At 41.5% G+C, this 14,736-nt stretch overlaps 1 protein-coding gene across 2 annotated transcripts in view; it reads left to right on the plus strand.

The window, feature by feature from the left end:
- Positions 1 to 14,736, plus strand: part of farp2 (FERM, RhoGEF and pleckstrin domain protein 2) — a 157,806-nt gene that overhangs the window by 91,904 nt on the left and 51,166 nt on the right. For both annotated transcript variants that reach the window (XM_060919763.1, XM_060919764.1), the window contains exon 7: positions 3,228 to 3,342. In XM_060919763.1, coding sequence (XP_060775746.1) covers positions 3,228 to 3,342 — 115 coding nt within the window. The remainder of the gene's footprint in view (positions 1 to 3,227; positions 3,343 to 14,736) is intronic.

Raw genomic sequence — 14,736 nt, forward strand, 5'->3', positions numbered from 1 at the left:
TTCAGACCACTGCAGAGAATGAGTAATATGTATGCAAAAATGAACAAATGTATATCCAAAGATTGTTTTATTTCTCAAAATAATACTGTTGAGCCAGAAGCTCTGTTTTTTTCGGTTCTGAAAAAGTCATTTTTCCAAATCGTGTAAATCCGTTAAGATTTTTTTTGGGGGGGTGGCTCTCTCACTGTCTCACTCTCATAGGGCCAATGATTTTCTGTGATCGCGGAAAACAGATGGAAATTACGGAATTTTTATGGTGAAACATTGCTCGCGTGTCAAAATGTAACAGCCGCAGAAGGCTTCCGCCCAAGCAGACATGCCTTCAGATATTGCTAACGTTTTCCACCCCAAAATATGTTCAAAACCAGCCAAAAAGCACCTAAACCTGCCCAATCCTGGCAACACTGCATGCCTTTCCGGTCAAGTGATTGTGATTGGCTTGTGGCACACCTAGCCAGCCAATGAGCTGCTTGTTTACAGATTCGCTCCCCGCGTCGCAACCAGAATGGCGACCACTTAAAAGAAATGAATGCTCTGCCAGTGGCGAGTGTGGACGTTGCGTGACTCGCAGAAGATTGTCGCAGGTCGGCGAAAAAACGACTTACTAATAGATATAAAAAAATAAAAGTAATTTAAGTAAGTTTAAAATGTAATTTAAATAAAAAGTAAAGTATTCATAAATTGAAGTTTGGAAGCGCCTCTGTTTTTGGGCTGAGGAGAAGTTTGAAAGGGTTTACCGCGATTCTGCCTTCTTGTATCGCGATACGGATCGTGGCTCTGCGTATCGCGATTTCGATTTCAATATGCATATCGTTACAGCCCTACTTAAGAGTGTATTTTAAAACTTTGTTTGCTGTTTGGCTTGATTGTTTTCCACTTGACATAAAGAAATCCTAAACATTTCCTAAGAAGTATGTCAGGGTGGGTTTAGAAAACATTTTATTCATTGGTCAGAAATATGGAGAAAAGTAAGCATCCTTCACCAAGCCTTCATAGCAATGATGGAAACCAAGCATGGAGAACACAGAAATGGTGCTAACTAAATGATGAAATGTCTATATAAATTCTTTCAAACAATTTGTGACTTGTATCCATTTTTTTTCTTGCATCTTGTTTGTAAAACAGCATATTTCTTTGAAGTGTGTTCTCTCGGGCGAGTGTGATGGCTATTGAAACCCCACTGTGTATATAAAGAGGAAAGGTGCCTTGATCTGATTCTGCTAATGCCACTTATTTTATTGCAAAGCAGGAGAGATCTAGCCTGGGCCCGCCCATCCTAAGCGTGACGCAACACGAGGGCCTGTTGCGAACTTAGTCTGGCCAGGCAAGCTATCTACAGCTCTTCCAAGCTCCCGAAAAATCGGGAACCAATCAACTTTGAGCATCTCCAACGGCCCTGGGTAGAGGCATGTTCAAGGCACTGACGTAGTAGAACTGCGACCGGAAGCCATAGATTGTTTACAGAATCTATGCCGGAAGCGCTTCATTCACGAATGCTGTATTGAAAGCATTCAACGGGAAGTTCTCATTGAAAACGGAGCAAAGAGCAGCCCTGGAGGTATTTATTGAAAGGAAGGACGTTTTCGCCTTGCTTCCGACCTGCTTCGGTAAGAGTTTAATATTAGGATGTCTATGGTTTAATCTACCAGTTAGCCGCGTCGCATACGTCCGAGGAAAGAGTGATGTGATTGGTTTAAGCTTCGTCACAGCCTTTTCTGGCTTCGACCAGTAGCAAACTGAGGCATTTCAGGGAGGCGGGTCAACCACGGGCTCTGGGAAACGGTTGGGCTTAATATCTTGGCCAGACCAATAGCTCGTAGAGCTTTGCAGTCGCGTTAGCCAGACTAGGAGAGATCGGACTTTGCATTCGTGATCTTGCAGAAGGCTGCAGATATACAGAGATGTGCATTTTTTTTTTTTTTTTAAATGAAATTGCACTATTTTGTTGGTCAGAATACAGACCTCTAACATAATAGCCTTTAACCTCTTATGTCAGTGGTTTACCAGTAGGTTTATACAGTAAGTAAAGAATAAAACGCTCTGGCGTGTGCTGTTGTAAGAAAATAGTCAATGATTGAATGGTGTGATGCAGGCCATTGTGAAATTAATTTGATTTATTATTTTTTATAAGAGCTCTTCCCAAAGTGGTGTTTTTCTCCTTTTACTGTAGCAGTTTTTCCATCACTGCCAATTTTATATTTATTTTTATTTGTTGTATAAAGGTTTTTTATTTTTCAATTTAATTTTAGTTACATTTATATGTTGTGCAATGTCCGTGAAGTTAGTTAGTTCCCGTTATGGTCTAGTGGCTATAAACAGTCTCTGTTTATGTCTCTCAAAGTTGGGTTTTGTTACTCAGCTCTTCCCGAGAACACGAATTATCTCAATTCTCCAGAACGTCCATGTCAGTGCAGGAATCTGTCTGTCTGAGATATCATCATATCTAGCTTGCCCATTGTGGAACCTAGTTCTCCCCAGAGTTGAATCATTTTGCAGTGTTTAACTGATAACCCAGCTTGGGAATGTTCATTTCATAAACAAGCCTATGTACAAGTATCTGATGAGTGTAGAACTCAGTCATAAACAAGTGCAAGAAAATATGATGCAAGATTTTCTAATAAATCAAATTTTCCATCTGGCACATGTTTCGATCAGTCACTTTGCAAAGGAGATGTGGGCAAAATGCATTTCCTCCTCAGCTACTGCAAAATTTTTACAGAACTCTACTGCTCTAGCAAACCCTGTTGATATTTATATAATTCAGACTCAAAATAAATACCACTTTAAGAAAAAGAAAAAAAAAAAGTCCATGTCCTTCATGTGTGTTTTTTCTTTTGTGTGGCTTTTTTGCAGGACTGCTAGCTGAATGAAATTGACAACTTCAAAACAGCATCTTTCTTTACAGTTGAGGGAAATGTGGTTGCTTTATTTACAACAAACTGGTATTTTTAATGCGTCACTCTGTCGGGTGCTGAAAGAGTGAGAGTAGGAAACCTCAGGACATGGACCTTCGTCTTCTCTCTCTCTCTCGCCCCCCTTTTTTTTTTTTCTTTCCCATTGCAGCATTTTTGATATTTAGATTTGAATCCTGGTAGAATAGTCCCTGTACAAGTGGATGTGCTAATGGGAATATTGTTTGTCAGACAATTCTGTAGATTTTTTTCATCTGTCTTTTGTTCTCTCTCTCTCTCTCTCTCTCTCTCTCTCTCTCTCTCTCTCTCTCCCAGCTGAGATTGGAGACTATGACGATGTTGCAGACAGGGAGTATCTGAAGCTGACGAAGCTGCTGCCGCACCAGGAGGACTTGCAGGAGAAGATTATGGAGCTCCATCGCAAACATGTGTAAGACCATTACCATCCCTGTCCTCATTGTACATAAGTCACAGCTGAAACTGTGCAGAACATCATTCAAATAATACCAGTCCTGTGTATTGTACCTTTACTGCACACTGGTTTCAGGTTTTGTATTTCCTTGTACAAATCACACTCTGGCTTGTCCCACTATGGGGAATTTACATGCGTTTTGAACTATCGCTTCCTTGGGATAATTTTAAAGGATAAGGCAACTTTTGTACAAAATCACCACAAATAGATGGATAAATATATAAAGTAATCGATCATGGAATTTATAGAGAAAGAACAGACCGCATAACAGCATCTTTTAACCTTTAATAATATGGGCTTGCGCTGAGCTCAGCGAAGATGCGTTCCGCCATATTGATCTACTGCGTGACATCATGCGACCCACCACTGAAAAGAACTCTTCAGTGCTTCATGGTAATAAGGTAAAAAACCAGTACAATCGCTTCTTCAGAGTTTCACCAAATGGTTTTATTTATGCAACTTAAAGCTCATAATACTGTAGAACTTTGGTCGAGTAAAAACACGGAGCAAAAACATGGCGGAATTCTGAATGACTCCTATTTGGATTTGTCCTACCAAGCCTACTGCGCATGCGTGAAGTGGCTCGGCTCGGTTTTCCCTTTCGGACACTCTCGTTTTCTGTTAGAATTTGGTAAAGAAAAAAAATATATATTATTTACCGGCTTACCGGGTCCATGAACATAAATCTGACCGCTGACAAGGTCGGGATATAAACGACTCGAATACAAGCCACCCGCCGGGACTCCTACTGTCATCACAGTGATCCGTTTGTAAACACTGTTTTCATGGGCTCAGTGACGTCACAGATCAGAGGGAGGCGCATTAACGAAAGATTCTGATTGGTTTATAGTTGCCCACAATCTCAAAATGGCTGCTTCCTCCAACTTCGACTCCTCTGTGTCAATTCATGATTTCAAAGTTAAAAATATTTTTTCATGTTCGATATATAATGGAAATAATTAACGGAATTGATTACGTATATATGTGAGTGTGAATGGTTGTCTGTGTCTATGTGTCAGCCCTGTGATGACCTGGCGACTTGTCCAGGGTGTACCCCGCCTTTCGCCCGTAGTCAGCTGGGATAGGCTCCAGCTTGCCTGCGACCCTGTAGAAGGATAAAGCGGCTAGAGATAATGAGATGAGATGAGATTACGTATATATGTGAGTGTGAATGGTTGTCTGTGTCTATGTGTCAGCCCTGTGATGACCTGGCGACTTGTCCAGGGTGTACCCCGCCTTTCGCCCGTAGTCAGCTGGGATAGGCTCCAGCTTGCCTGCGACCCTGTAGAACAGGATAAAGCGGCTAGAGATAATGAGATGAGATTACGTATATGTTTTTCTCCTATTACACACCTGGTTTTGTGGAAAAACGGCGTTACCCTTTAATGGTTCATGCACATGGAGAATGCATGCAATAAACCCTCAAGCCCCTTTCACATATGAAATGTGTTATTGTGTGAAGTTAAAAACAACACAGGAAAAATAACATTTTCATTCCCATTCAGTGTTCCATAACACAAAAGTAACGGATATCGTTTATTCCCACTTGACTGTATTTAATGGAATGCTACGGAGCATGAGCTATGCGAGGCTGGATAGGACGCATCTTTCACGAGGCAGCACGTCTATTGTTGTGAACAGCCCGAGCTGAGACGCAACAGGTAGCAAGTTAGCAACGTGGCCTGAATCAAGCTGCATCACGTCTTTGTTGAGAGTGTTGTCTTCCTATTTCTGAACATTTTTGTTCAAGCAAAGGCCATTCACAACATGTTTTACTTGTACATTGGGACGTGGGCGGCACGGTGGTGTAGTGGTTAGCGCCGTCGCCTCACAGCAAGAAGGTCCGGGTTCGAGCCCCGTGGCCGGCGAGGGCCTTTCTGTGCGGAGTTTGCATGTTCTCCCCGTGTCCACGTGGGTTTCCCCCACAGTCCAAAGACATGCAGGTTAGGTTAACTGGTGACTCTAAATTGACCGTAGGTGTGAATGTGAGTGTGAATGGTTGTCTGTGTCTATGTGTCAGCCCTGTGATGACCTGGCGACTTGTCCAGGGTGTACAGGGTGTCCGCGGGGTTTTAAAAAGTATTAAAAAGTGATAAATCAAAAACGCAAAATTTAATGGCCTTAAAAAGTGATAAATTTGGTCAAAAGGTATTATTTTTAAAGAATAGGTATTATTTTTTTCTTTTGGACAATGACTGGTTTCATTTTGATGAAATAGGCAAAATAAAATAAATCCTTTCTTGCTTGCGCCGCTACTTCAAAAATGAATGTGTGATATGAACTTGATATTGACGTCATATCAATGCATTGTATTCATTGGTCGATAGAAATCTGAAATCGTCTGCGTGCGCATAGCTAAGTCCAAGTGGAGACGGAAAGCAGTGCTCAGTGAACCAGTATCTCTTCATCGAATTCTAGCGGGTGGCAAAAAGTTTAGAAATGGGGAAATGTAAGTTTTCCTGATCCTGGCTCCGGGATCCAAGCTTTCAAGCTTGGATAAGGCCTGTCGTCGGGAACGACAGGCAGGCATACTGTAAAGTATGCCTCAAAATCAAAAGTTTTTATTTTTATTTATTATTATTTATGTGGTGACATTCACAAAAATCCATTGGAATCAATTGGAAATATTTTACTCGCAAGCCATCAACGAAGCTAACGCCCGAGAACATGACGATGATTCCAACGTCGAATCAACGCCCTTTTGCTATCTGGGTCCGTATGCGGTTGAGGTCATATTAATAATTCACACTGGAAAAAGAGACCATTGTTCTTAAGAAAACAAAACGTTATAAGTATGAAAAAATAATTAACCACCAAACACAACAATAATTTCCACACATGGTATATATCAGTTACACACTTTTATAAAGGTAAAACGAAGGGTTTTATTTTTCAAATAAAGAAGTTTGGTGGCATTTTCTACTCCGTCCGCCATGTTTCTAAACGGTAAGTGTTGGATGACAAAATCTATGTGCATGTCACAAAATCTTTCTGATTGATACTTGGTGCAATTCGATGTCGTGGTGGTTGTAAAAAAAAAATCTGAAGGTAGTAAAAAAAGGTATTAAATGGTAGTAAATTGACTCAAAGATTGGTGTATATACCCTGGTGTACCCCGCCTTTTGCCCGTAGTCAGCTGGGATAGGCTCCAGCTTGCCTGCGACCCTGTAGAACAGGATAAAGCGGCTAGAGATAATGAGATGAGATGAGACATTGGGACGTGCTCAAGTGTACAAGCACAGCCCCTTGAACTACTCTTTCCACAAAACCACACACACCTTTCACTTATTACGTGCCTTATTTAAAACCCGGCTTCTGTCAGTTTGTCTTGCGTTTGTCTTTATTTTTCATGCTGATGCTCGTGTTCCTCATTTCTACTGTTTGTGTTTTTCATGCCTGGTATTCTTTGCTGTCCTGTATCAATAAGATTTCCATGCTTACCTCCGTCTCCACGTCTCAACCATGATTTTAAAAAAATAAAAATTGGACAAACTGGAAATGTCAGGAGAGAGCACGTTCCCACTTTTTTTTTTTTTTAATATATTACAGTACATTATCACCCATTTTATTTTTTCCTGTTATTGTGTGTGGTTTATAAATGAAACTTGTCATAAGTATGATGTACACACAAAACAGGCTTTGTATATTTGGTTTGCTCCTATCCACAGTTTCAACCATCAGTGCATGAGATTGGAAAGGATCCCACTCGGATACGGTGTTTCCCCCTGTAATATGCTGATGTTTTCTTTGCTTGTTGTGTTTAGTTTACCGCGGGATGCTTTACACTGAGGCAGTATGATTAGTGCCGTCACAATAGCACCACATGTACGTCACGACCGGTCACAACACATAAATCTGATGGTTCCAATTCCCATTGGAGCCTTAAAAGATTTCTGTAAATGTTACTAGGTCACCAGGGGGTAGATTGACACTTGGATTTTGCAGTTTTGCTCCCATTCCCACAGGACACTAGTACAGCATAATAACAGAAAATGTACAGTTTTCACTGTGACTGGGGCATCAGTAACATTCAGTTTGTCCTTTGTGTAACCAGAGAAAGTGGCTTCCTGAATTATTATTTTTTTCCTTCCGTGTGATTTTTTTTTTTTTTCTTTCTTGTTAAATATTGTTCCATGTGACAGCAAAAGTTTCGATGCACTTTTAACAAGCACCATAAGCAATGTCTCGAACTAGACTCCTCATTAATAAAACTGCTGGTGGTTTGTTAACAGGAATATGTCTGCAATGAGAGCATAATGGCCTAAAAATAACTGGTAGCATTTCAGTAGGTTAGGGATGAAACTGAAAACAAAAAGATGATCAGATAATGTGTTTGAAATAAATACAAATGCAGATTATGAATAGACGTCCTCATTTAAAAACTAAAAAAGCACTCGGAGAGCACAGACCTCCGCCAAGAATCCTTTAAAAAAATCCGGGATCCAGAAGGTGATCCGGATCACCGCCAAAATTTAATGGATTGTTACTTATGCCCAGTCACACCTCTGGAAAAAATTTCAGAGCAATCCATTCATTACATTTTCCGTAATGTTGCTAACAGACAAACCAACGCTACCGAAAACATAACCTCCTTGGCGGAGGTAAAAAACTCACCAGAAAGTTTCACACTAGGTGCATTTCATGGAGCATTTAAGGTACAAGTCTGAAGCTTGAGGCCTGCAAATGACAACTCGGGGGGGGCAAGACTTGAATCTAGCCTAAAATACGAATACATTGGAAAAGGTAGCCTTTTTTTTTTTTTTTTTTTTGTTCCCCCCCCCTCAGTATTTGCATGGAAAATTAAGGTAATATCACTAATTTGCGGTATCTGCAATTTGTGGGTAGTATATCCAGAACCTGGCAACCATACTCGCAGGACAAAGTCAAAGTTATTTAACATGATACTAATTTGGTGTGTGTGTGTCAGTCAGTGGTAAACTCCGGTAGTCTGATGTAAACGGTGCCTGACTGAGCCTCAAAATATTTCTACCGTAAAAAGTTATTTAAACTTGACATTTTATTGCAGGTCCTTAAATCATTACATTACATTATATTAGCGGCGTTTAGCAGACGCTCTTCCCCAGAGCAACATACCCAGAGCAGCCTGGGGAGCAGTTGGGTGTTAGTTGCCTTGCTCAAGGGCACTTCAGCTACACTGGCAGTCAATGAAAAAGTCCAGGTCAATAATTCAACATATTATGCAATACGGAGTTGGGGAAATGTTTGTTTTGAGATGTTTCTATTGAATAGCGTGCACAGAAGTCATTAATGAGTTCTCCTCAATTCAAACATTTTTCAATAGTCTTCAGGGAGTGGTCTTTAGGAATCAGCTCAAAGTGCTGTTTTGGAGAAAAACAAAAATTTGTACACGGTTGAAAGGATGGGTTGGATAGCCTTTATTAAGGCCATGAAAAAGCCGACTTTTGTATTCCTTATGTCCAAGATGCCACGGTTAAATCCAGATGACAGATGGCGGGCCCTCGGCATGGTGCAAGCCGGCCTAAGTTTTTCAGAAGTTGGGCGTCGATTGAATGTCCAAACCCTGCCATGGCCTGCGTATTCACCTGATCTCAATCCCATTAAGCATTTATGGGATCACCTTGGTGTTCAGATCCAGAACCGTGTTCCTCGTCCCATGAACAGAGGTCAACTGATCCAGGCTCTTCAAGAGGAGTGGCAGGCCATTCCACAAGACAGGATTCGCCGTTTGATACGCAGTATGCGTCGCAGACTGACGGCTTGTATTGCTGTTGGTGGGGACAATACTCGGTACTGAAGCTGCAACTTTCCAATTACAGGGTATCCATTTTGTTCAGACTGTACATTATCAAAGCTCACAACAATTGTGATTTTTTGTTTATTCATCTCGAGTTAAATGTCAGTATTTTGATCTGTAAGCTTCTAGTACATGATTTCATAGCTTATGAATAAAATTATTTTCATAAATGTCACCTGGACATTTTCATTGACGGTCAGTGTATTTCTGCTGGTCCAGGGAATCGAACCGGTGACCTTTTGGTCGCAGTACTCCTCCTCTAACCATTAGGCCATGGCTTCCCCATGATTCATAAATGAAAATCCTCCCTCATTATGAAAAAATCATTTCAGAATATCATACAAGCATTATAATGCAATGCAGCTTAAAGGACTGTAGTTTGATTCACAGCAGCACTTTATCCCAGCTTTGTAATAGATTCTGATGGTATTTCCAGTAAACATGTCTAGCTTTTTTGGAATGTAACAAGTCTTCTGTAAAACTGAAGAGATTCTGGTTAAATTATTTAATGTATTTAAGTAATATTGTCTGGCGTTGAGTGGTCTATCGGATATATTCTGTTCAGCTAGCATGATGTTGAACGAGTCGAAGATGAGTTTAATATCATGCTAGCTGAATAGAACATATCTAATATACCATAAAAAAAGATTATTATTATTATTCTGATACATTGTATGTATCTTACAAATGACAATTAATGGTTGCACGAATACTCACTCGTAAGGTCCTGTTGTAAAAGTGTCCGTCACTTTTCCTCACCTCCAAGTAGAACTTGTCTGCTATTGCTCTCTCTTCCAGTTTTTCGAGGACCGTTGGTATGTTTTTCTCTTGTAAATATGCATGAAAAAATATCTAATGAAGGTTTTGGTAGCCTTTCGGGTGTTCAACGCATCTTTATCAAAATTCGCTCAATATCTTTCGTATTTAACAAAGCAAAACTGGTGGCCATGTTTATTTACCAATTCACAGTCGCTCGCGAGCGCGGAAGTTTTACGTGTGATGTGTATCTTAGGGCATTTTCAATTCACTGTGACAGTTTACTGCAGGCGCTGCCAGCGAACAAAAACGCTTCTGCACATGCGCAGCAGAAAACTCTCGGTAAATATTCACATCAGCTCTGATGTGTAGTGTCGTCATGTTGTCTTGACAGCCATGCAATATGGTAAAGCATATTCAGTGCTGGTGTAGTGGTTAGCGCTGTCGCCTCACAGCAAGAAGGTCCTGGGTTCGAGCCCCGTGGCCGGCGAGGGCCTTTCTGTGTGGAGTTTGCATGTTCTCCCCGTGTCCGCGTGGGTTTCCTCCGGGTGCTCCGGTTTCCCCCACAGTCCAAAGACATGCAGGTTAGGTTAACTGGTGACTCTAAATTGACCGTAGGTGTGAATGTGAGTGTGAATGGTTGTCTGTGTCTATGTGTCAGCCCTGTGATGACCTGGCGACTTGTCCAGGGTGTACCCCGCCTTTCGCCCGTAGTCAGCTGGGATAGGCTCCAGCTTGCCTGAGACCCTGTAGAAGGATAAAGCGGCTAGAGATGATACGAGATGAGATATTCAGTGCTCATTCTCCAATGGGTAGAGTGGCATAATACACGTAGAATAAGCGATAGGCTAACAATATTGCATGCTGTGAAACCAAATAAATGAAACCTGTTAGAAGGGAATAGAATACATGTTGTTCCATCAAAAAAAGTGTCCTGTATGTGTAATATTAATTATAGCTATTGTCAACTAATAAACAATAGTTCCCTGATTTTGGAAAGTTATTGCTTACTCGGTCCCATTTGATAGAAGACGAAGTTCCACAGGGAATCTGGTTTGGGACTTTATTATTATTTTTTTTAAATAAAGGGTATGTTCTGCAAATTGCTGTCTGCTTTTATAATTTCAGAATGAAAAATGGTTTCTTTTTCCAGCAGCCCTAATTATTTCAATGTTTCTAGGGCATAGTAGTAGGGTTTACGCCAAAAAAAGCCTTCTGGTTAGACCATGCACACTTCGGGTTTAAATATCCATCCATCCATATCCGTAACCGTTTATCCTATACAGGGTCGCAGGCAAGCTGGAGCCTATCCCAGCTGACTACGGGCGAAAGGCGGGGTACACCCTGGACAAGTCGCCAGGTCATCACAGGGCTGACACATAGACACAGACAACCATTCACACTCACATTCGCACCTACGGTCAATTTAGAGCCACCAGTTAACCTAACCTGCATGTCTTTGGACTGTGGGGGAAACCGGAGCACCCGGAGGAAACCCACGCGGACACGGGGAGAACATGCAAACTCTACACAGAAAGGCCCTCGCCGGCCACTGGACTCGAACCCAGAACCTTCTTGCTGTGACACGACAGTGCTAACCACTACACCACCGTGCCACCGGGTTTAAATATGAATAAAGAAATGTATGAATATTTTGAGCACTAAATAAATACTGATCCACAGTGACATACCAGTACAGTTGGTACATTTTGTTGTAAGTCTTTTGAGGGAGTGTTCTGTCTTTCTGCCGGTTGCACCAAGAGACATGGTTTTAAAGTAGCCTTACATTATAACTTACAGCTACCTCACTAGTAGTGACCTCTGCTATAAATACAGGACAACTACTTTCAGAAAAGAATAGTGGTTTGTCTTTGCTATATAAAATGTCATATATGCACCAAGAACATTTTATTTATTTATTGCTAGAGACAAAAATATTAGTTTTGGTTTCCTGGTACTAGGGAGTAAAATTTATGTAGTGGGTATACATCACACACGCTGCCTTGCCAGCGTCTGTCAGAAATATAATAATTATGAGATGAGAGCCACCACAAGGTTATAATTACTATTGTAAAACTCAATTTTACAAAACTCATGGCTGCTGCCAATATGGATATTGTACGCATGAAGATTTAAAAAAAAAAAACAAGCTTAGCTATAGACAGTAAGCTTAGTTGTATTTCAGTTGCTCAACAGCAACACACATACTCTCAGACCAAAAATGTGTGGTTTTTTTTTTTTTTTTTTTAATTAAAAACAACGTTTGCCTACTCTCCCCTATACAGGAAAACCTGGAGCATATACTGTGTGGTCCAACACAGTTAACTGGATGAAAGCATTACACGACACACCCTCTGTTCATGTTCTTGCATTAATGCAAAACGTTCTCTCTCTGCATGTCCTGTCTTACTGATGACTAATACTCCTAAAGTAAGGACTTGGAGGCAGCATTAAAGGAACAGTCCACCGTACTTCCATAATGAAATATGTTGTTCTCTGAATTGAGACGAGCTGATCCGTACCTCTCCGAGCTTTGCGCGACCTCCCAGTCAGTCAGACGCAGTCAGACGCGCTGTCACTCCTGTTAGCAATGTAGCTAGGCTCAGTATGGCCAATGGTATTTTTTGGGGCTGTAGTTAGATGCGACCAAACTCTTCCACGTTTTTCCTGTTTACATAGGTTTATATGACCAGTGATATGAAACAAGTTCAGTTACACAAATTGAAATGTAGTGATTTTCTATGCTATGGAAAGTCTGCACTATAATGACAGGCGTACTAACACCTTCTGCGCGCTTCGACAGCGCATTGATACCTTCACTCCTGTTTTTTTTTTTTTTTTTTTTCTCTCCCCCGCCCCCCCCAGCTTCCGTCAATACAACCAACGTGACCACCAAGACAAGTAGCCTGCGCTCCTTGGAACACAGTCTAGTCAGGGGGGTGGGGGAGAGGGAGAAAACAGGAGTGAAGGTATCAATGCGCTGTCGAAGCGCGCAGAAGGTGTTAGTACGCCTGTCATTATAGTGCGGACTTTCCATAGCATAGAAAATTGCCACGTTTCAATTTGTGTAACTGAACTTGTTTCATATCACTGGTCATATAAACCTATGTAAACAGGAAAAACGTGGAAGAGTTTGGTCGCATCTAACTACAGCCCCAAAAAATACCATTGGCCATGCTGAGCCTAGCTACATTGCTAACAGGAGTGACAGCGCGTCTGACTGACTGGGAGGTCGCGCAAAGCTCGGAGAGGTACGGATCAGCTCGTCTCAATTCAGAGAAGAACATATTTCATTATGGAAGCATGGTGGACTGTTCCTTTAATTCCTCAATCGTTGTATATGGAGAAAATATTGTTGCATGTTTGATCCACACCTGATCTTCAGTGTATAAGAGCAGGAATCCATGATTCAGAGAAGAAGAAGAAGAAATCTTGTCACATGCACACTTCAAGCACAGTGAAATTCATCCTCTGCATTTAACCCATCTGAAGCAATGAACGTACGCGCACACTCCGAGTAGTGGGCAGCTACACCAGAGCACCCGGGGAGCAGTCAGGGGTTAGATGCCTCGCTCAAGGGCACCTCAGCCTAAGGCCGCTCCACGTCAACCTAACCTGCATGTCTTTGGACTGTTGGGGAAACCGGAGCACCCGGAGGAAACCCACGCAGACACAGCGAGAACATGCAAACTCCACACACAAAGGCCCCTGTCAGCCCCTGGGCTCGAACCCAGAACCTTCTTGCTGTGAGGTGACAGTGCTAACCACTACACCACCGTGTCACTCACTGACATTGTACCTCATTAAGTATGATGTTCATCAACACTGAAAACGGTTGAGTGAGAAAAGAAATTCATTTTTGGCCGTTAACAGTGAAATCTAACTGTTGCCGTTTATGCTCAAGTTCAGCCGGCTGCTGGGTTCGAACCCGGAACCACCTTCTTGTGAGGCAACCATGCTAACCACTTCACCACCATGCTGCCCAGGAGGAACCTCTATGTGGCGAGTAGTTAGAACTTTAGGCATTTACGAAACGTATAGCGTGGATTTACAAAATTTTTATAATATTTTTCTTAGTAACTACAAATCACAACTGCTTGATATTTGGTACTGAGCTTCAGCTTGGGGTTCTATACCGTGTATACCATTTTCAGGTCTGTCGCACATCGAGTTCCTGTTTACCAACTGAATGCATTTGCGAAATGTATAGGGTGGATTTACAAAATTTTCGTAACACTTTTCTCAGCAACTACAAATTACAACTCCTTATTTAGTACCGAGTTTCAGCTTGGGGTTCTATACCATGTACACCGTTTTCAGGTCTGTCCCACATCAACTTCCTGTTTACTGACTGAATGTATTTACGAAACATATAGGGTGGATTTTGATGCTATTTCAAAATGACAGTTTACCAGGATGCTATGTAAAATCCCTGGGGAGAACACTGCTCTTTACTTCCTGGTTTCAGGGTTAATTATTTGTTGAAGTCTGGGGGCATCGTGGCTGAGGTGGATAAGGCGCCATGCCATAAATCCGGGGACCCGGGTTCGATTCCGAGGTCCTTTCCCGATCCCTCCCCATCTCTCTCTCCCACTCATTTCCTGTCTCTACACTGTCCTATCCAATAAAAGGTGAAAAAGCACAAAAAAAATCTTAAAAAAAAAAAAATTATTTGTTGAAGTCAACATTCATAATAAGTGTCCTATTCCTTCGATTGCTTGCATTCTAATACAAGTGAGAGCGGGGGGGGGATACGTAAGTGAGCAGTAGCTCAAAGTTGATCTTGTTACACTTAAATTTTACTGGTTAAATTCAGAATT

This window comes from Neoarius graeffei, chromosome 4, assembly GCF_027579695.1.
Source record: "Neoarius graeffei isolate fNeoGra1 chromosome 4, fNeoGra1.pri, whole genome shotgun sequence".
NCBI classification, from domain to species: Eukaryota; Metazoa; Chordata; class Actinopteri; order Siluriformes; family Ariidae; genus Neoarius; species Neoarius graeffei.